This window comes from Meles meles, chromosome 2 (genome assembly GCF_922984935.1).
Source record: "Meles meles chromosome 2, mMelMel3.1 paternal haplotype, whole genome shotgun sequence".
Lineage (NCBI taxonomy): Eukaryota > Metazoa > Chordata > Mammalia > Carnivora > Mustelidae > Meles > Meles meles.
The window spans coordinates 154,798,989-154,820,791 of NC_060067.1; the positions used below are offsets into that span (position 1 = coordinate 154,798,989).

General features: G+C 47.4%; 1 protein-coding gene across 10 annotated transcripts in view; it reads left to right on the forward strand.

Annotated features, from left to right (window-relative positions):
• Positions 1-21,482, forward strand: part of MSRA (methionine sulfoxide reductase A) — a 435,929-nt gene extending 414,447 nt beyond the window's left edge. For all 10 annotated transcript variants that reach the window (XM_045997942.1, XM_045997943.1, XM_045997941.1 and 7 more), the window contains one exon: positions 20,710-21,482. In XM_045997942.1, coding sequence (XP_045853898.1) covers positions 20,710-20,874 — 165 coding nt within the window. In that variant the 3' untranslated portion in view covers positions 20,875-21,482. The remainder of the gene's footprint in view (positions 1-20,709) is intronic.
• The last annotated feature ends 321 nt before the right edge of the window (positions 21,483-21,803 follow it).

A 21,803-nucleotide genomic window follows, 5' to 3' on the forward strand; every position in this document is an offset into this window, starting at 1 on the left:
AACAGGACTCATCCCATGTGTCCAACAGGGGCAGGGGAGAGGGAGTGTATCCCCTCAGCCGAGGGAGCAGAGAGAGTCTAGCTGGCAGGCCAAGGAAGGCATCCAACTCTCATGGTAACTTGTTAGCTGTATGACATTGGGCTGGTTCCTTAACCTCTCTGAGCCTCTGTTATTCATCTGGAAAATGAGAACAGGAGCCTCTTTATGAGCACCTATACCACACCTTTGCAAGAGACTGTCATTTGTACTTTAGCAGAAAGGGTGAGTGGCTTGGCCAGGTCCCGTAGGTAAGTGGGGCAGCCTCACAGGCATTTGAGGCACAGGAAGGGCCCAGGCAGTGTGGGAGATGCCCATGAATAAGCTGGCTGGACCTTATTTCAGAAACATCAGGCAGCAGACACAGGGCAGCGGAGTCCAAGTCATGTTGGCATATTATCTCTTCGGCAGTGGCCTCTATACCTTGCATGCTTATCTGTAAGGCATCTGCTTTTCCCTCTTGGTGTACATTAAGCTGACAACCACCTCCCAAACACACAATGCGTTATTTCTTCACATGGGAGCTGTGTCTCCCTGCTCTGTGCCTCTGCCTTTGATTTCTCTGAAGCGTGCAGGGGTTTTCTTTCTGTTTTTGCAACCTTTGTTTGGACCCACTTTTATGGCCAGCTGAGAGCTCCTTCAAATATGTCCAGGCTCCAGGCACTCAGGGGAGATTCCTGCTGAGGACGGCCTTGAGTCTTGCCTTGTCAGATGTGACCTTTTCTTTGTCGTTTGTGAATGGAAGAAACAAAAGAGTTCTGTCTTTCCCAACGTGGAGGTTGATGTAACACACCTGTGTTCCCAAACACAGCCTTTCTAGTCCTCTCCCGTAGGTCCAGGCTCAGGACGGGGGATAGATTTTAGGGTCGTGACATGAGTCAGCAAGACCAGATGGGGGCTTCTAACAACAGTCCTGGCAAAGGCTGGTGATGGCCGAACCTGGACCATGTGGATGAGGATGGTGGATTCGTGGACCATTCAGGATGATGTGTCAGGATTTCCTTGATAACTATGATTTGCTTTAAGACATCAAAGAGGAGAGAGCTGATGATAACAGTGAGACAGAAAGCTTGGGGGATTGGTGGCTGATGATGCTGGGTATCAAGAGAGGGACCAGAAGAAGAGGAACAGCTTTGCGAGAAGAAGAAGAATGGCTCCAGATTTGGATGTGCTGTGTCGGAAGCTCTGGGGGGTGGGCTGAGAGAAGGATTCTGTAAGCAAGTCAAGAGAAGGGTCAGGATATGGTGGGAGACAGAAATATGGAGAGTGACTCCTCCATGATCTAAACCACATGGTGCCTGGAGTGTAGGATAATTTGGGTTTTTATTAAAACTCTTAGTTGCTCATTAAATTTATAATGGAATGCCTGTTCTGCATCCTATGATGACTGTGTTCTAGAATCCTGAGAGTTTTGTCAGGGATCATTTAAATCTATAAGCTCTTCTGACAACACAAAGATTCTGTGAGTGGATTAATAGGATTGCAAAGAAGAACTAACAGGAACTTCTTAGACTTTCAGTAAGATGCAGTGGGCACGCTGACAAGCTTCCATACCAGATTCTTATTTTGTTTCAAGAGTGATCATGAGATCAGGAGTACAGCACGAAATCTGTGTTACCACACACAGGGAACTAGCTTATAGACAGCAAATAAAAGCCAGAGATGAATGGTCACATCTCTGGGAGAAGTAGAAAAATCGAGGTCTAGCATCAGTCTTAGTTTACGTCTTTACAGTGATACTCAAAGGGGACTATGTAATCAAAGCATCCAGGTTTTCAGATGAAGCTAACCTCCCCATCATATTGAGAGCAGATACTATTCTACCATCGTCCAGGCATATTGTCACATAGTAACCATGAAACAGGTTCTAGTTTAGAAGGCAGCTACAGCGACTGGTTAAGAACATCAGCTCAGGGGGTGCCTGCTGGCTGCAGACAGTTAAGTGTCTGCCGTGGGCTCAGATCATGATCCCAGGGACTTGGGATCGAGTCCCGAATCAGACTCCCTGCTCAGCAGAGAGCCTGCTCCTCCGTCTTCTTCGGCCCTGCTGGTGCTCCCTCTCTCTCTCTCTCTCTCTCAAATAAATAAATAAAATCTTAAAAAAAAAAAAAAAAAAGAACATCAGCTGCCTGGGTTCAAACCCTGGCCCCTCTTCTCTTTGATGAGTGCCCTCCTCATAGAAATGGGTTGATAATCCTGCTTTCAGCGGAGGGGCTGTTATGAGGATTGCAGGAGTGACACATGGGGCAGTGCTGGGTGGAGTCAACGCTCCAGAAATGCCAACTCTTAGCTCCTCACCACCTCTCTCCCTTTCCCCTATGTGCCCATTCTGTTCCTTGTCTTCCAGAAACATGGCTTTTCCCTGGGGTCTTAACAGACCTTGATCGAGATCTTTCTTCACAGAGAAAATCAAAGGAAGGAAGATTTTCCCCCAGGGCCTGTGCCCAGGTTCTCCCCAGTGGTGCTGCCGATCTCACCACTGGTGTGTAACTGGAGACAGTTACAGGCAGACTGAGGGCTTGGCCAGGGCCACCAGTCCCCTCGGATGCAGAGTCTGGGCCATAGGCTCTGTCTTCAAAGTACCAAAACTCTCTGTGACATGTGACATCTTGAGTCACTCATTTGGTGGTGCCAGGGAAAAACAAGGAAGGGTAGAAGGAGGCTGCCGTTAGTCATGCTCTGGTTTTCCCCCTTTCTTTGGGCATAATCCCTGCACCTCAAGTTCCCATGGTATGATGTCCAGAGGGCACCAAAAGATCATAAGTATGAGCAGTTCCAATGAAGTGGAAATATTATTTCTAATATATAATCTCATCTATGCCTCAAGACAGCCCTGAGAGGTAGGTGCCTTGTCCTCATTCTACAGAAGAGACGGTCAAGCCTCAAGGTCATGTGGTTGGGTAGCGCCAAGAGTAGAACTCAGACCCCTCTTGTCACTAACATCTGTATAACCTGATTTGCATGAGAACCCCTGGAGATACTAGAAGGAATTCCTGATACTCAGATACATAGTGCTGCTTGCAGTATATCCCCCCATTGTCTTAACTCGTTAGCATGGATGTATATTGCCCTAACCGGAAAGCATGCCAGTTACATTGTATTACCAAATTTAAGTTGTATAATTAGCTTCTGTTCCTGCCACCTTCTCTTGAGGGAGTTCCAGTTCTTCCACTGGTTCTGAGCCTGGAAGAAAATTAAAATTATGTTTTGGCAAAGAACACCCATAGCCTATTTTGGATTCTTTCTTTTTTATTTTCCCATTTCTTTCCTCCCTCCCTCCCACCCTCCTACCCTCCCTTCCTTTCTTCTCTCAAAAAACATCCTGACTGTACTTCATGGTTTCCGAAACTTAGCCAGCCCGAACAGAGAGTCTTCATTAATCCAGACCCCTCCGTCCTACCTCTGCTCGGGTCTTGTGTGTCCCTTTGTTATTGCATTAGCAATTAGGAGACGTGAAGAAGCAAGACTCCTCCAGTGATGTCTGCTTAGAAGCTGAGATGGTGTTGCCTGAAACCAGAAACTAAAACACGGCCAACACCTGCCGCCTCGGGGCTGCACACTGGCAGTATCACAGGGAAACAGCCTTTTGCGGGGCCGTCCTCCATTTACTCACACTGTGTCATTTTCAAGCTTTAGAGGAAACCCACAAAAGCATCTTTTCTTTCTTTATTTAACATCATCGTTTATTCCCTACCATGTGAGGCTGGAAGCTAAAGCATTAAAGCAAAAATATATCTTAAATGTATTTCCCCTTACAGCTTGTATTTTATTTTATAGCCCTATTTTTAGTTTCCTTTGATAATAAAAAAAAAATTCCAATCATTTCATTCTTAGCCCTAGACAATACAGTGTGAGGTTATACAGATTGGAGCCCCGGGGAGAATTTCTGCATGCAAGCTGGCCGGCCTGTTTGCATTTGACAGATGTAACGTACTCCAGGGCAGAGAAAGTCTCAAGGGAGGTTTTAATTTCTTAATATTGAAATGAGCACAACTTTTATTGTCTTAATCAGTGAATAAAAAAACAATAAAGTTGCTAAGTCTCATTTTTTAAACTCCATGTAAGAGGATTTTAAGAAACTGCAATAGCTTTTTGAGTTACTGTTGAAAGTCAGTTTTCTCTGTATTCAAAAAGATTCTTCTAACGGTTCTGCAGATAGTCATGCTGCAGTTAAGTGAAATGATTTTCTAGGCTGTTCTTTTTTTTTTTTAAGATTTATTTATTTTTAGGGAGAAAGAGAGAGTGTGCAAAAGGAAGGGACAGCAGGAGCGAGGAGAGAGAATCTCAAGCACACTCCATGCCTAGCACAGAACCCAGTGTGGGACTTGATCTCACGACGCTGAGATCATGATCTGAGCCGAAACCAAGGGTCGGACACTGCCACCCAGGTGACCCTTTCTGAGCTGTTATAGATACCTTTCCTCATCAGGGAGAGGGTGTATGCTAAGATGTGCAGAGTGGTTGTACTTTGTCTTTAAAGAGAATGTGATTTGGCCCTTATCATGTTCCATGAGCTTGGAATACGGGAGTATCCTTTAAAAATCATAGCAGAAATCTTTTAATGCAAACCACATTGTTTCAGAATGTGTGCCACTTTGAGCAAGGAGCTCTATCAGGGAATACTTCTGACTATGAATAAAGGAAGGGTTTACTCATGATAATTAGTGGGCCTTTGTAAAGTTATAATGAACATGTTTCAACTGTTTGTATGAGCAAATCATTTTATACTCTAAAAGCTGAGATATCACATGTAGTCATTCTTATATGTTTCTTAACCTAATCCAGTTGAAAGCCATATTTCTTAAAACAGAAAGTTTCTCAATAGGCTATTCAATTCTGCTTCCCTAGTACCTTGTATGATTCCTTAATAGGGACACGGTAAATGCTTCTTGAAGTAAATCAAAAAGGAAAATTGCTTATGGAGCTGTGTGTGTGTGTGTGTGTGTGTGTGTAGAGGGGGAGAGAGACAGATAGAGGTATTATATACAATATAAAACATTATGTTACAAATGCCAAGATGCCCAGTAGGAACATACCAGGGTCTCAGGGCAGCGTTGTGCATTTGAAATCAAAACAGAACCTGGGAATATATAATGAATTCTCAAAACTTGACACAAACAACAAACAAGTGAATTAAAAAAATGGGTCAAAGATTTGAACAGACACTTCACCAAAGATGTACAGAAGACAAATCAAAACATTAAACAATGCTTAACGTTATTAGTCGTTAGGGAAATGGAATTGCAATCACATTGAAAGACTACCCTGTACCAGGTAGAACGGCTGTATTCAAAATAATGACACTTCCAAGTGCGGACAAGGATACCCTGTAGCAGGAACTCCCCGGCATTGCTGGTAGGAATGCAAAATGGTGAAACTGGCTTGGAAAACCACTTGGAAATTTTTTATATCAAGTTTAATATACATTCACCATGTGACTCAGCATCCCTCTTCTAGGTTTTTACCTAAGAGAATTAAGACTTGTGTTCACTGCAGAATCTATTCTTAGATGTTTATAGCAGCTTTATTCACAATAGTCCCAAACAGGAACAACCCCAATGTCCTTCAGCTGGTGAATGGATAACCAAACCACTGTTCCGTACATACCCGAGAAGGCTCTAATCTCTCACTGCCTGACCTTGAGGCCTATGCAAGGAAGGAGAGAAAGAGAAGGCAGAGCTGCAAACTGCTGTAGTCGCCAAGTTGTGTTTGTTCTAAAACACACACACAGGGCCAAAGCATGGAAGACCATTGCTTCATGGCATTTAAGGAACCCAGTGCTCAATCATTTGCTGATCATTTGTTAACCAAGCAGCTCTCAGTGGCCACACAGGCCCTTTTTATTTACATAATTAGTCCAAGAACATCCCTAAACAAATGAACTGCTATAACAACAATAAACCAATGGAGAGGATAGTCTGATTTTCAGAGTTAGCACATTATATGATTTAAATGCCCAGTTTTTTTTTTTTTATTTGACAGAGAGAGACAAAGAGAGAGAGAGAGAGAGGGAGAGAGCACAAGTAGGCAGGGCGGCAGAGGGAGAGGGGGAAGCAGTCTCTCCACTGAGCAGGAAGCCCCATGCGGGGCTCAATCCCAGGATCCTGGGATCATGACCTGAGTTGAAGGCAGCCCTTAAGTGACTGAGCCACCCAGGAGCCCCCTAAAATGTCCAGTGTTCAAGAGGAAAAAAGTATGAGATAAACATGGAAGTAAGATTTACTAGACAAAGACTTTAGATCAGCTATTAGGAATATGCTCAAAGCACTGGATGTTATATGCAACTAATGAATCATTGAACATTATACCAAAAACTAATGATGTACTATACGTTGGCTAATTGAATTTAAATTAAAAAAAATATGCTCAAAGAACCAAAGGAAACCACATCTAAAGAACTAAAGGAAAAGATAAGAACAATGTCTCAGCCAATGAAGTCTAACAATAGGGAAATAAAAATGATAAAAAAAGGAACTAAATTGGGGTGCATGGGTGGTTCAGTCATTAAGTGACTGCCTTCAGCTCAGGTCATTATCCCAGGGTCCTGGAATTGAGCCCCGCATTGCAGCGGGCTTCCTGCTCAGCAGGAAGCCTGCTTCTCCCTCTCCCACTCCGCCTGCTTGTGTTCTCTCTCTCTCTCTTTGTCAAATAAATAAACAAAATCTTAAAAAAAGAGAACTAAATAGAAATTTCAGAAGTAAAAATAAATTCAAAGGAACAGTAACTTAAATGAAAAAACATCACTAAAAAAATTGCTAAAGGGGCAGAAGAAAGATGAGCAAATGAAAATTCATTGAGATTATCCAGTCTGCGAAACAGAAATGAAAAAAAGAAAAAAAAAAAGACGGTGATGGTTGCATCACTCTGAGACTATGCCACAGAACACCGCAGTGTAAACTTTAAAAGGCTGAATTTTGTGACATGTGAACTACATCTCAATATAACAGTAATCTGAAAAAAAGAAGCACAGTTCAGAGGAGGTTCTGGAGCATGTGGCTCAGAGAGAGAACGAGATCCACAGCACGCCACCTCCTAGGTTAACCTCACTTACAGGTGGGGAGCTGAGGCCCGGATGAGGGAACAAGCTTCCCAGTGCTGGTAATGGAAGAGACATGAATTTCTTTACCCATTCCACAGCTCTGGTGAGCAGACAGACTGTCCTAGGTTTAGCACTGAAAGTCCCGCATCCTGAGAAGCCCCTTTGCCTGGGACAAATGAGGACAGTTGGCCACTCTGCCCACAGTTCAAATTGGGATGAATCTCCTTTGCTGCAGCTTCGAATCACTGAAATCCTACATGAATGAGAAACGGTGGTGTTCAGAAAAGTTCTTTTACCTTGCTGAATTCAGTGTTCTAAACTTAGGCAGCTGGCATTTTGCTTTAAGTTCTTTTCTATTCAACCTTTTGGATTGAAGGATCTTTCTTTTTAATGAAATCTGCATTTCATCCCCAAGGTGAAAGCCCGTGTCCTTGGCTTCCTCTGAAAAGTGACAAGTGGATTCTTTTGTATACTAAATGCTAAGAAGATAGGAAAAGGAGAGGTTGTAGTGCATTGATTTCAGATATGAAAAAACAGAGAATAACTCCGTAGAGATATATATGGGAGAGAGAGAGAGAGAGAGACAGAGAAGCACAGAGAGAGAGAGAGAGAGAGATATCCATTTCCTGTCAACCTAAAAACCATGAAAGTAAAACTCCTGTAGGAAAATTCATTTGAATTCCTTTTCACAAAACCAGCAGACCTCAAAGGGAAGATCAAAGCAGGAGAAACCAGCAGTCCTTGAATGTGTGATTGATGTACGTCATCTCGTGGCTGGAGGAAGCCTGCTTTGGCTGGAGTAAGTGGACAGTGGCCCTGGTCAGCTGTACAACTCCCTGGTCTGAAACTCTCCAACTCAGCCGTTTTTCTTTCCAAGCCAGGCATGCAGCCCAGCCTGACCCAGTCTGGTGGGACTCCATCCTTCAAGGCACGAAATAGAGAAGAAGGAAGGACATAATTTCTCTTGCACCCAGAAAATGATGCTTGGAATTTGTAAGTTATGGGGAGGTAAAGGATGACAACTAAGTAAAGGAAAAATAAGCCATAGCTACCTCCTTCCCCAGCCTCCTCACCTTGGCTCAACTGGCCTTCAAGACGTTGCCACAGGCCAGCTGGTGAACCTTAGAGGCATCTGCCCGCTTTGCCGGGGTTCGAGTGGTTCCTTTAATCTTGTAAAGTGCTTCCACATGTCACTGAGATTGAAGGCCAGAGGATGAACAGAAAGCATGTACTGAGTTACCTTAAATGCGAGCAAACAGAAAAAAAGGACCGTAACCTCAGTGCCTCCCAAGGCCCCTCCCTTGCTACCTGCTTTCATCTCTTCCTGCTGTGCTGCGGGTCCCTTTCAGCTTTTCCAACCCTCCTCTTCACGCCCCAGCGTGTGGGCGTGGCTCCCACTTTGTCCCATTTTAGCTGTCCTGCCACACCCACAGGCAGTCGTGTGTCCACCATATAGCCGGACTCCATCTCTAAGCCCCAGACTCATCGTAGGGACCTTTGTCCTCTTCTGCTGGCAGGGCCCTGCAGCGCCGAACCTGGTACGTGGTAGGCACTTTCTGTTGTAATGGCGCACACACCCGTCATTGACCCACTCTGGGGAGGGCTGCCCTGGGCCACCTGTGTATGCCCAAGGCCCAGCACCGTCCGTGGCACCTCGTAAGCGCCCCACACTGATTACTCAAGTCCATTAATTAAGTGGAGTTGGAGAGTTGAAACCATATCCATAGATAAGTGACCAGCCCACACGGAGCTGTGCCTGCCTTCCATGATGCTTTAGCACCATACCCCACACCAGGGATAACCAGGCGTCTGTAATAGAAGGAATAGAATATTCTGTGCGGGGACTCTGCTCCAGATTGCCTCATGCCAGGAGCCAGGGTGATGGAACCCCTGCTGGCTGGAGCTGTGTGGGCCCTGGCTGAAGGGGGAGAGTTCGGGCTAGCACTGGACATCTTCTGCCCAGTAACAACATAAGCCCCACCTGCTCACGGCCTGACCAGAGCTGGTCACACAGGCAACCTGACTTCCAGAGGGAGGGCAGGGGATGTTGGTGACCACGGACAGAGCCTGCCAAGCTTGTCTGCTAGAACACAGCTTCTCAAATTCTAACGTGCCCCTGGGTCACTTGGAGATAATTTTGAAATACGGATCCTGATTCAGTCAGTCTAGAGCAACGGTCAGAATCTACATTTCTGACAAGCTGCTGGCCCATCGTCTGCCCTCTGAGGAGCAAGGGTAAAACTTTGAATCCTTACTGGCCGAACTGAGCTCTCTCTCTTCCCTTTCTCAGCAGAGGCTTGTAGCTTTGTCATTTTGTGTGGCAAACCAGCCTTGCTGGTGGGGAGACACTTGTGATTTACCTTGAGGGTGAGGGGGACACAGAGAAACGGCCGAGGAAAGCCATTAACCGCTCTGCACAACCACAGAGTCCAGAGAAGGACAGAGCACAGGGATGCGGTAGCTATTTGAAGAAGGCCAAACTCATTCCAGCTAGAGGCCACCGTTTGCATAAGCAGGTTTTGTAAATGGACCGAATTAGATCTAATTGTGTCACCTTCTTTCTACTCTGCCTCCTTAGTTTCACTGCAAGGGTCTGTACAGCCCTGATTGGGCCTCATGAAGGCTCTAGCCCCGCTGAGCACTCAACTTGTCTGTGTCACATCCTTGTTCTGTGAGCCCCAACTTGTCTCCTCTTGCATACGCTAACAGTCCCTGATGGACTCACAGGGGGTGATTCCATGGTGCCAGAGCCTGGAGCTCCTGTTCTCTCAGGGTCCTGTGTGGTGTGGAGCAGGAGGAGCCCGGTGCTCTCCTCCTTGTGGCCCAGACACTATGGCAGGGGCAAACGGCTCCTCCCCAGCTGGCAGTTCTGTGGGTGCTCTGTGCTCTCCCGAACCGGAAACGCATGCGTCCCCGCTCAGCTTGGAATAGATGGTGTTTTTCTTTCTGGTGGTTGTATTTAAAAGCCATGCCAGTCATTTTGCATCCCTTCCCAGAAGTTTTGATTGATGGCAATCTGGTCAGCTAGAAGCTGCCAATGGAATAAAACTGCTGACTTGGGCATCGGCATTGGCGGAGTTTGTTAAGCCTGCACGGGGGGTGCATGCGTGTGTGTGCACGTGTGTGTGTGTGTGTGTGTGTGTGTGTGTGTGTGTGCGCGCGCGCGCGCGCACAGGATGGAAACATAGCACGGGATTTGATGGAATTAGATCTGGAACAAACTGAAGGGGGTCTCTCAGTTCATAAAGGGAAAGCAGGAACCAAGGAGGGAGCTAAGCCTCGTCCATGCTCCCTGCTGCCACTAGAGGGCAGAGTGGGGACCAGAATCCAGGTCTCTTGTATTTGCTTGGATCAGACTTAATGAGGCTTTAAAAAAATATGAATTGAATGAGGTTTGAACTGCAGTTACCTTCTTCCTTTCCTGGTGACTTGCTCGTTAGCAACACAGCCATTTCTCAACGGTCCCTCAACCTATGATTGAAATTAAGAATATCTGTCTTGAAAATGTTCATTGCTGATTGAATATACCTGCATGTTTCTAGAACCCTGTGGATGGGGAATGGGCAGGTACCATGATTACTTTGAACTTGGTGGCTCCATCTAAAGGTTCTGTATATCAGGCTCATGGGTGAACTCCAGAGGGTCATAGAATCCTTCAAAATTATAGCAAATATTTGATTGTGAGTTTATGTGGAAAGAGTGTCCATAGGGTTTATTAGATTCCCAAGTGAATCCATGACCCTTTAAGATGTTAAGAACCACGACCAGAGATTCAAGCTTTTTTTACAGTGATACATTTGCTAAAAAGTGAAAGGTGTCTGTAGGTCCCTCCATCTGAGGTGGGGTTGAATGTATATCACAAAGCATCCTCACGGGCACGCGTATTCACACGCATATGAGCGCACACTCACATGCCTAAGTGTGCACACACACCTCTCCCACACACATATGCACATACACACATGTGTTAGTGTCTCTGGAGCCAATGTCCTCTCCTCCCTCCCTGCCCTGCTGGATAGAATTCCAAGAGAAGGTTCTTGGTGGGTTCATATTGACAGTTTCTACCTCAGACACGCTGCAGAGCAGACTCAGCTGCCTGGGATCTCACATCTCCAACTTTCCCAAACCCAGAGGACAGTATGTAGGTGGGAAGGAGCATGGAATCCAGAGCCGGGCAGGCCTGTATTCTTGTCCCAGACTCATAGCTACCACTCTGGGCAGAAGAACATGAGCACAGGCTTTAACTTCTTTGAGTTTCCTTGTGGGTAAAGTCAGAATAATGGTCTCCCTGCCCCTGCAGGACTGCCAGCACGATGAAATAAGAAAATGAAAGAAAAAGCACCCTACAGCTTGTATCTGCCCCACTAGCGGGGTTCTGTAAACTTTTCCTCTGACCTCCATCAGAAAATCGATATGGAGTCTGGCACTTAAAACACAAACTCCACTTTCCTGACACTTTGAATAGGTCTCCCGTCATCTCTTGGAATCAGATGATGCATGGGAGGTTTGTGGCATTTGCTGTTTGGAGGGGTCTGTCCTGAGCGAAGGGGGAGGCAGACAACCCCAGCTCTCTCCCTATTTGGTGACCATAGAGGAGCTCTCTGTGTTGGTTTTCCATCTTGGTAATGCAGTCATTGGCACAGGGGACCCGCCGAGGCGAGACAAGGAAAAGGGTAACCGAACCCCATGTTTGGAGCGAGTCTTTTTCACGACTGTACTCCTTAGGCGCTTCTTTGGGCTAGTTGAGCACCCTAACAGGAGGCTACTGATAGAAGCAGGCCAGGGAGTATCTAAGGAACTGTTGGGGGATGAGATTGTCATGCAGAAAAGTGTATTATTTGACAGTGTAAGAAACAAACAAACAAGGGAAGTGACGCAAGTTTCACTGATGAATGAGTCGATAAACAAAACGTGGTCTGTACTTATGAGGGTATATTATTTGGCCTTAAAATGGAAGGAAGTTCAACATAGGCTACAACATGGATGAACCTTAGGGGCATGATGCTGAGGGAAAGAAGCCAGATAAATACTGTGATTCCCCTTACATGAGGTAACCAGAGTAATCCGATTCATAGAGACAGTAAGTACGGTGGGGCCACCAGGGGCTATGGGGCGGGAGGAACAGACAGTTCTTATTTAATGGGCAAAGAGTTTTAGTTCTAGGGATTAGAACAGCTCTAGAGGTTAGTTGCACAACAACGTGAATGGACTTAACACTTAAAGGTGGTTAAGATGGAAAATTTGAAGTTGTGTGTATTTTACCATGATTTGGAAAACGAAAGTCAATGAGATGACCTGAGAAATCTACATCACACATTCTGAGTTCCAGGGATGTGAGCAGGGTGGGGGGAGAGTGTGATCCCCATAGAGGGCGATCCATGTTTAGAACTCTTCTGGAAATTTTGAAATAATACATATCCCTCTCTAAGGGAAAGTTACAGCATCAGCTGGCCACGAAGGGAAGTGTGCCTTATTGTAATAATGGAAATGGTCAGGAACTGGGGACTCTAGTCCTATTTCTGCAGCTGACTGGTGAGTGGTTTAGACAAGCCTTCTCTCTCTCTGGGCTTCACTGTCCCACGCTGAGCATTCAGAATAATAATTCCTCTTTCTTATGGTTAGTGAAAACCTCACATGGACCAGAGTGTGTGAGGAAGCTCTTTGGAGACCCTGCAACCCAGGATGATTGCAACAGTTTGGGATTAGTGCTGGGCCACTGTGCCCTCATTTCTTAACCTGATCTGCTAATCTGGTCTGCCTTGATCTCCTGACCTCATGTGTTGGTGCTCCCCAAAGCCTGTGTTGCTGTGACCTCCCTGCTGTGCTTTCTCGGGCTTTCTCGGGCGGTCTGAGAGTCATTTCCATTCAATATGTTGAGTTTACCTTGGCACTCAGAAAATCTCAGTGAAGCTAATAGTAAACTTGTTAGCGGGTTGCAGTAAGCAGAACGGTCACGTGTTCATTAATTTTATTAAAAGAAAGGCTTCCTGCCGGTAGTCTGGGAAGATGGGTGGGGCCCAGGGCAGAGTATCTGTAAGGGAATGGCCGCGGACAACTTCCTTGGGCATTTGCGGTCTTTGGCAGGGGTGGTGGGGGCTGGAGATGCCTGTTGGCAGGGGTGGGGGGATCTGTGCCATAGCTTATTGACGACCACCTCCTTTTCTCATTCCCCCCCCCCGCCAAGAGGTCAGCTGTGCAGCTATAGACACAGGGAGCGCAGGATGGGTGTACGTGGAGACCTATTGTAGGAAGGCAGGGGGAGTGGGCTAGCTTTCCTCCAGCACCAGGGCTCAGGGCAAAGGAAGCCAGTGCTGTCATGTAGTTAAAATATGCCAGAGGGTCATGCACTTGCTGTTCCTTTGCTGGGATCCTCGTGATAGCAGAGAACTAGGTATTGTGCCCATTTTATAGAGAGAATAGGATATAGGAATAAAGGTGCAGAGGACTTTCTGGGGCCATCTAAGAAAAGGCTGAAGTAAGAATCTGTGAGAAAAGCGTGACTGATCAATTTTATTAGGTGACCTTCCAGAGATTTCCTGGTCCAGGTGTCACACGGATGTAGGTTATTTTAGTTGAGTCCCACTTCCCTCCAAAAAAATCAGCAAGAAAAAAACTGCCACAAACAAGAACCTTTGGATAATTATGTTGGAGTCAACAAAAGTAGCAGACAGAAAAATGAGGGGTAGAGGAGTCAGGCCCAGATCATTCCTTCCTTTGGAGCTGGTCTTGGTTGAGGAACCCAGCAGAGGGGGCATGCAGGGCTGGCTTTCCATGTGGCCCTGGGGACCGAGCCCTAGAGCCTGAGGAGGGGGAAGAACTAGTTGAGTCCTGGGGTTGGACCAGTGAGAGAGTGATTTCCTGGCAACATCAGAGTGGAGTTTTAATTTTTTTTTTTTATTTAAGTGTAGTGTTACATTCATTTCAGATGTAAGACATAGTGATTCAGTTAAGTTTCTACATTCTGCTGTGCTGATCACAAGGGTAGCTACCATCTATGCCCATACAATGCATTACAGTGTCATTCCCTATATTCCTTAGCGGTGCATTTTATTCCTGTGCCTTACTCAGTCCATGACTGCAAGTGACCCAGCCCCCCCAGCACCTCTGTCAACCATCAGTTTGTTCCCTGGGTTTATTGGTCTGATTCTGGTGTTTTTGTTTCTCTTAAATTCTACGTATGAATGAAATCATGTGATATTTCTCTAAATAAGTATAATACTTTCCAGGTCCATCCATGTGCTCACACATGGCGTGATCTCATCTTTTTTATGACTGCATAATATTCGTGTGTGTGTGTGTGTGTGTGTGTGTGTGAGTGTGTGCATGCACGCCACATCTTCCTTATTCATTCTTCTCTTGATGGACACTTAGGTTGCTTCCATATCTTGACGATTGTAAACAATGCTGCAATAAACATAGAGGTGCATATATCTTTTAGTGTTTTGGTTTTCTTTTTTTTTTTTTTAAGATTTTATTTATTTATTTGACAGAGAGAGAGGTCACAAGTAGGCAGAGAGGCAGGCAGAGAGAGAGGAGGAAGCAGGCTCCCTGCAGAGCAGAGAGCCCGATACGGGGCTCGATCCCAGGACCCTGAGACCATGACCTGAGCTGAAGGCAGCGGCTTAATCCACTGAGCCACCCAGGCGCCCTGTTTTGGTTTTCTTTGGGTGAATCCCCAATAGTGGAATTATTGGATCATATAGTATTTCTAGTTTAGTTTTTTGAGGAAATTCCGTACCATTTTCTACAGTTGACTGCACCAATTTAAATTCCCACCAACAGTGCACAAAAGGGTTCCTTTTTCTCTACATCCTGTCATCTTTTGTTATTTATCTTTTTTACTTTAGCCATTCTGACAAATATAAGGACATATTTCATTGTGGTTTTCATTGTGGTTTTGACTTGAATTTCCCTAATGATGAGTGGCATTGAGCATCTTTCATGTGTGTTGACCATCTGTAGGTCTTCTTTGGAGAAATGTCTACTCGTGTCTCCTGCCCTCCCTCTCTTAAATTGGATTATTTGTTTTGATGGTGTTGAGTTGTATAAATTCTTTACATTTTTGGATATTAACCCCTTATGAAACTGGGCCACTTTCTAACACTATACAGAAAAAGAAACTAAAAAATGGATCAAAGATCTAAATGTGAGATCTGAAACTATAGCAGAGGTTTGAGCCAACCTGGCAATCACTTTGACCAGGCAAGTCCTTCATGGCCTGCACTCACTCCCCATACCACAGGGTGGTTCTGTAGAGCCCAAAGAAAGAGCACAGGCTTCTGGAGCCACATCAGCCTGGTGTTGGAGGCAGGGCCCTGTAGCCTGGGGGCCCCTCAGGAATTCAAGCTGCCATCTGTGCTTCAGGCCAGAGCATTTCCGGAAGCTGCTTTCAGCAATTTCTCTGCTGAGTTTTTCTATGGGCAATACATTTTCATGGGTACAGCCTCCTTTTTAGAAATACCAGCAAACTTAGTAGGTGATGTGGTTCATCATTTCTATCATCGGGAATGGTACACCGTCGGCGTGGGCACCCTCTCATAGACAGTGGAGGGGATCACACCGGTTGTGGCTTCTGTGCCACCCCAATTTAGCTCTCTTGACACTCCGTTCCCTCCCACTGTGCTGGACAAGAGAGCCGCAGTGGTGCTGGGATTGGGAAGGCCCTCCAGCTGCCCTAATTCATGGAGGAAAAGTAGAAGTACTTTTCTGAGAAAAGTACTCAGAAACATTATTTATCACACCCCAGTAACTGATTGGGGCACCTGGCCTAGACGATGCTATAGGAGAAGACTGAGGTGCACCCCACCAGCCCCTGCACAGTTTGCACATGGGGCCAAGTGGACCAGTGCACTCTGGGGGCCGGAAGGGTCATCTGTAAACCAGTCTTCATCTCTCACTTCTTGCTGCTCCTCCATCTCCCCCATTATACCCCTCATCCCCTCCTCACCCTAGAAGAGTGAATGGGCTTTTTAGGAGTCAGGGATGCTGAGGTCATCCTTCTAGGCAAGATGGTTGGTCCCCCCTGCATGAACCCAGCCATTGGAATGCCAGAGTCTAAAGAGTAAACCTACTTGTGGAATTGGCCGGGCGTCTGTGATAAGGTGAGTGACAGCTTGAGCTCCCTGGTTCCCAAGCTCCCTCTTGACATTCCTTCCCAGGTCCCCAAGGAGGTGTTTGGGCTTGAGGCAGCAGCAGGGCCCCAAGTAGAAGCCGCTAAGGTGAAGAGTATCCCCAAGAGATCCCCAAGACTCAACAGTTTTTTTTTTTTAATTCTTTCATTCATTTATTCTGCATGAAGCACTGAAATGAGGTAGAGGAACAAGCCCATCCATACTCTCAAGGGGCTCACAGTCTGGTGTGTGTGTTGCCAGAAGAGAGAGGGAGTGGCTTAGAGAAACAAAGGACAATCGTGCAGTATCCTAAGTGCCAAAAGGGACAGTCCTTCTGTGGGAGCCTAGAAGCTGTAGTCACTTCTACCTTATAGACTCAGGAGCGGCTTTATGGAGGTGGAGACATTTGATCTCGGTGCTGAGAGATGGGTAGGAGCTCATGTGATAGGGCAGAGGAGAAAGAACATTGCAAGAAGGTTGCGTGCAAGGGAATGGAACGTTCAGGAAATGTATAACTTTAATATGACCCACAAAAACAGTTCTCAGAGAGGAAGGGAAATCAAAGAGTTAAAAAAAAGACGAGGGACATGAGGCTGAGGAGGTGGAAGGAACCCAGCACAGAAGGCCTGGTGGGTTCTCCTCAGAGATCAGGGAAGGCCTCGCTGCCTGGTTTGAGGAGGTGCCATTATCAGCACACGCTCTCCCAGCTTCTGGGAGCAATAATCAGTCCTGGTCCTCAGCCCTGTTCTCTGTAACCCTGTAGTTTAAACAGTGGAGTGGAGGGCTGGAATGAAAGAGCAAAGAAGACTGGCAAAGCCGACCAGCACCAACCGGATCTGACACATGGACGCCAGGGACCTCCAGAACTGCGTCTAACCCTGTGGGTCTGGTGAGACCTCTCCAGGAGACAGGCCTGGGAGGGCTGAGGAGACCGACCTGCCTCCACAGCCTTGTGTGCAAGAAAGCAGAGGTGGGAGTGGCACCTGGGTGGCTCAGTGGGTTAAAACCTCTGCCTTCAGCTCAGGTCATGATCTCAGGGTCCTGGAACCGAGCCCCACATTGGGCTCTCTGCTCGGTAGGGAGCCTCTTCCCTTCGTCTCTCTGCCTACTTGTGATCTCTGTCAGATGAATAAATAAAATCTTAAAAAAAAAAAAAAAAAGAAGAAGAAAGCAGAGGTGGGGGATGTGAGGAAGCAGGAAAACCAGACACTGGTTAGGATTTTTGGGTTCCTGCTCCCTCTGCTTTTATATCTAGTTTCTTTCCTGTGTTTTTGTCCCCGCTCCCCAGTTTTAGAACAAGGGTTAAGGACAGCCACAGCCCTGTGCTCAGGAATGGCCTCTGCCTAGACATGGGTCAGGCCGGTGCAGAGCAGGTGATGCTGACCCCAGGCCCCGTGGTTACAGCAGGTGTCTCCCATCCCAACAAGAATGAGCGAGAATGTCCCAGCATAACAGGAGGTGCAGGAGGGCAGCCTGGAGCTGTCTCCTGTGGCTTTTCACCACTGTTTATTCCTGTTGTTTTCTCTCAAATAAGAGTGAAGTGTCTGCCATCTTGTGGCGGAGGCTGGGTACTGCCTGGACCCCTACAGTCACCTTCCCACTACTCCCCAAAAGGGATGTTGCCTGGCTGTGGGAAGAGCTGATGTGGAGAGGAGAAGGGAGCCTGGGCAGTAAGTGCCCTCTGGTACTGACCTCTCTGCTTCAGTGAAGAAGCATCTGGAGTCAGTGGCTGTGAACCCCAGGGCCTCAGGAAGCCTATCCTTGGTCATACAAGGAGGATGGCCATTTGTGAAAGAAAATAGGGTGAGTAGTGTGTGAGGAGGCCACCCTCAGAGAGGACAGAGCCTGGGTGGGGATGAGGCAAGTGCGTGGAGACCTGGCAGCCTCAGGGGCTGGGTCCTGGCCCTGAGGGTGAGGGACAGAGGAGGAGGCAGAGGATCTCAACAGCGGGGCAAGCTCCTGTGCAGTGTGGCCATAGCCGGGAAGTTTCTGAGGTCCAAATATGAGGTCCCTCAGAATATGGAAGACTCACGTCAGCCTGCCAGCGGTATCTCGGGTAAGAACCAGGGGCAGAGTCTCTCCCTACATGGTGTCTGCAACAGTGTGAGTGGATGAGCTCTCGGAGGGCATTCCCATGTGCACATGATTTCTGGGCTCCAGCTCCACTGGTAAAGCTGGGCCCCTTTTATTTGGTATTTGAATGCAGCTACAAGAAACAGATTATTTTAAATCAGTCCTAGAAGTTCTCTGCCTCTCTCAACTCAGGCAGGAAATTCAAGTCGTGACCTTACATCCCGTTCTTTCCACGAGCTCTCAAGTGTGGCCTGAAGCAGCCAGAGTACCACACAGACCGCGTGCTTTATCGTCTTCACCAGAATAGTCCACTGCCACGGCCACGTAGGGTCCCAAAGCCTTCCTACAGTGGACATTTCTCCATAGGCAAATACTAGCCATAATTTAAGTAAATGCCGACTACACCCCGTGGGCACTGACCCATTCCCCACTCCCTGTGAGGCCAGCTCTCACTCTAAATCTGACTAGGACAGTTAACCATTCCAGATTCTCATCCTCACTGAAGTTTTGGTTCCTGAAAACAATTCTGGAACCCACTGCTGTGTTAGCTAGAGCTCAGTCACGGAAACAGAATGTTCAAGGTGTTTCAAGCAGGAGGGTGGATTTTACAAAGGGAATTGATGCTTCCAGAATCATTAGAAAGGCTCTCTGAGGGAAGGTCGGGGAAAAGCACCACTGCTTTTCAGGATACCAAGAAGTTACAGAAATTGCTAGAAATCATTGCTGGTGGCTTTGCCTGAGGCAGGACCGTCCACAGGACCATCCACAATTATCAGAAAGAGCTGGCAGAGTCTTGGTCTTTTCTTTGGAGATACCTGTGCCCATCCTCATGGCTGTACCTTGCAAATAATGGCCTCTCTTCTGCCCAATTTCATGTGTGCTTCTCTCATTGGTGACATCTAAACTGGAGTGGCAGTGGCAATAGAATTTGGGAAATGTAGTTTCCAAGCTTCCAGCTTCTGCAGGGTGAGCTGAGAATGTCAGGGATCAAGACGCAATCTCTGACACGCGCTTTTAAATACGGATGATAATAATAGTACTTCCTTCATATGGCTGTTGGGAGGCTAAAATTAACACTGTGAAGTCTTTGCAAAGAGTGTGGCATATGGTAAGCCCTCGCTAATTGCTCGTTTACAAAAAATTGTCAAAACTGAAGTCAGAATGGCTCCTCGTTCTCATTTCTAACCCCTGTAAGGAATCTGGCTGCTTCCGAGTGGTGGGGTCCAACCACCGGCCTTGGCAAGGATCCTGTCCCTTACCATCCTGGGCCTACTTGGCGTCAGATCCTCAGTCTGCCTCATTCTGGCTCAGAGGGCTAGATGGAGACTCAGGAAGAAGGGGAAAGTTCTCCGGGGAAACGGCAGCAGTGACTCATGCTGAATGTTAATACTGGAGTCCCCCTGCTCTGCAGAGGGGAGGACTCCATCTCCAATGGACCGACAGTCAAACACTGCCCAGATCCCTCATGCGAGCGCAAGTCGGGGCTCTGCCTGGCATTTCTGGACCAAATGGAATCACAAACCGGGGGTCGAGTCTCTGTGGCCTTGTGCCCAAATGCTCCGAGCCTGCAACAAGAAAGAATTAGGGCACAGCTGAAATCCAGAAGGGAAAGGAAACGGGCTAAAGATCCATGGGGAACAATGTCTATTTCTTAATCTGTCTCCTGCCCCAAATAGCTCTGCTCTCCTCCCCCACTTGTGTTTACCGTGTCTGTTTCTTTCTCTGGCAGCAGATGCCACCAGGCATTAAAGTAGGTCACAGAGGGCGGTGATGAACCCACAAAGGCCCTCAGGCCACGTCCTCCCCTGACCTCAGTCCCCTGGCTCCCCGGTCTGGAGTGGCAGAGCACAAACCAAGAGGACCCCGTGCTCTCCAAGGCCCCCTGGCAGGGCCCGAGCTCCCTAGAACCACAGCAAGCGGGGGTTCCTGGGTCCAGCCTGTGAGTGGCAGGGGGCCTGTTCTGAGCTGGCAGCAGAGAGGACAACACTGGGCTGGGCCGCAGCCCTCCCTTCCTACCCTGGCCCAGGCCCTCCAGCCTCTCCTACCGCAGCCCTGCTTGAGTGCCCTCAGGAAGGCCCCTTCTTCCCAGGACAGCCAGGGAACCACATGCCCCTGCTGTTTCCCCTGGGAAGCCCTGGCGTCCTTTCCACACAGACACCCCAGGGCCCAAACCAAGGCTCCCAGTCTGCTCCAGGGGCAGCGCTGGTGTCATGGGTAGAACGCAAATTACAGAGTCAGGAAACTGGATTTCAGCCCCAGTCACCTGAGGCACGGGGCAGTAGGAGCTTGCCCAGAATAACCCAGCTGGGAAGCAGCAGAGCCCGCGCCCACAAGGACCCACAGCACACCCCAAGCCGCCCGCGTCTGCTTCCCTCACGGCCTGACCCCACAGCCCTCCTTCAGACCCTCTCTGCCCAGCAACCAGTCCTCACGGCGCCTTTCTCTTCCCAGGTTCTTTCGGAGCACGGCTATGGCCTGATCACGACCGACATCCGGGAGGGACAAACCTTCTACTATGCGGAGGATTACCATCAACAGTACCTGAGCAAGAACCCCGATGGGTACTGCGGCCTCGGGGGCACCGGAGTGTCCTGTCCACTGGGTGTTAAAAAGTAATTTCTCCCCATGTGGTCAGCCCTTGAAGTCATAGCCAAAATGCTTTCAACAAATTGGGCAGTGCTTTTGTGGCTCAGGTCAGTGGCTTTTTGAAGTGCACAAAGCGCGAAGGCATTCAGGAAAATCTGGTTTGACGAGGTCTAATTACACGAAGTGCAATGGCAAGTGGAGAGCATGCAGTTTATCTTCTACTAAGTTACAGCGGGAGTCCAACAGTGACTTTGTTTGGATGGCTCGGGGTCTGAATGAGAATAATGAATGCGCTGTGCACCCCCCTTCTTGGGCCTGGGTGCCTGCCATGGAACCCGGGGAAGGAAGCTGGGAGATTGTCAGAGAGGATAAGGCATTTGGACATGAGAGCTGTGCTCTGTCCCACCTCTCATGCCCTGCTGCCCTCCAGTGCCTTAAAATCTGCAAACATTTATAGCCTCAATGAATCATTCACCGCAATATTTTGCTCGACTGATCCTAGATGTGCAAGGGGCTTTCTCTCCTTTTCCGTCCTCCTGGGGCACGGAAAGGATAAAATTTAGTTGGATGAATTCTAATGCTTTGCTTACAGCTATGAGAAATGCTTGTTCTAATAAAAGTCTGCATCCTAATATGAACTGCCTTGTGTCTCATCTTTTACTTTTTAGGCAGGATGTTTCTAAGTGATACTGTAAGATAAAAGCCTCACAATGACTTTTCCCCAAATGGAAAATATGACTGAAAATTTTGGAAAACAGCTACACACCTCTGGTTCCTGGTAACTTTGGTGATAATAGCTCTGTTCCACATGCCTGTTACAGCTGCCACATCACGTGCTCTTCTAATTAGAACAGACACGTGCAATCCCTGCCCTTAAGAGTCTTTATATTCAAGACAAGGGGTGGGAACATAAGCAATCAACATGCAATTGCATGAACAAATAAGATAACCACAGGTCC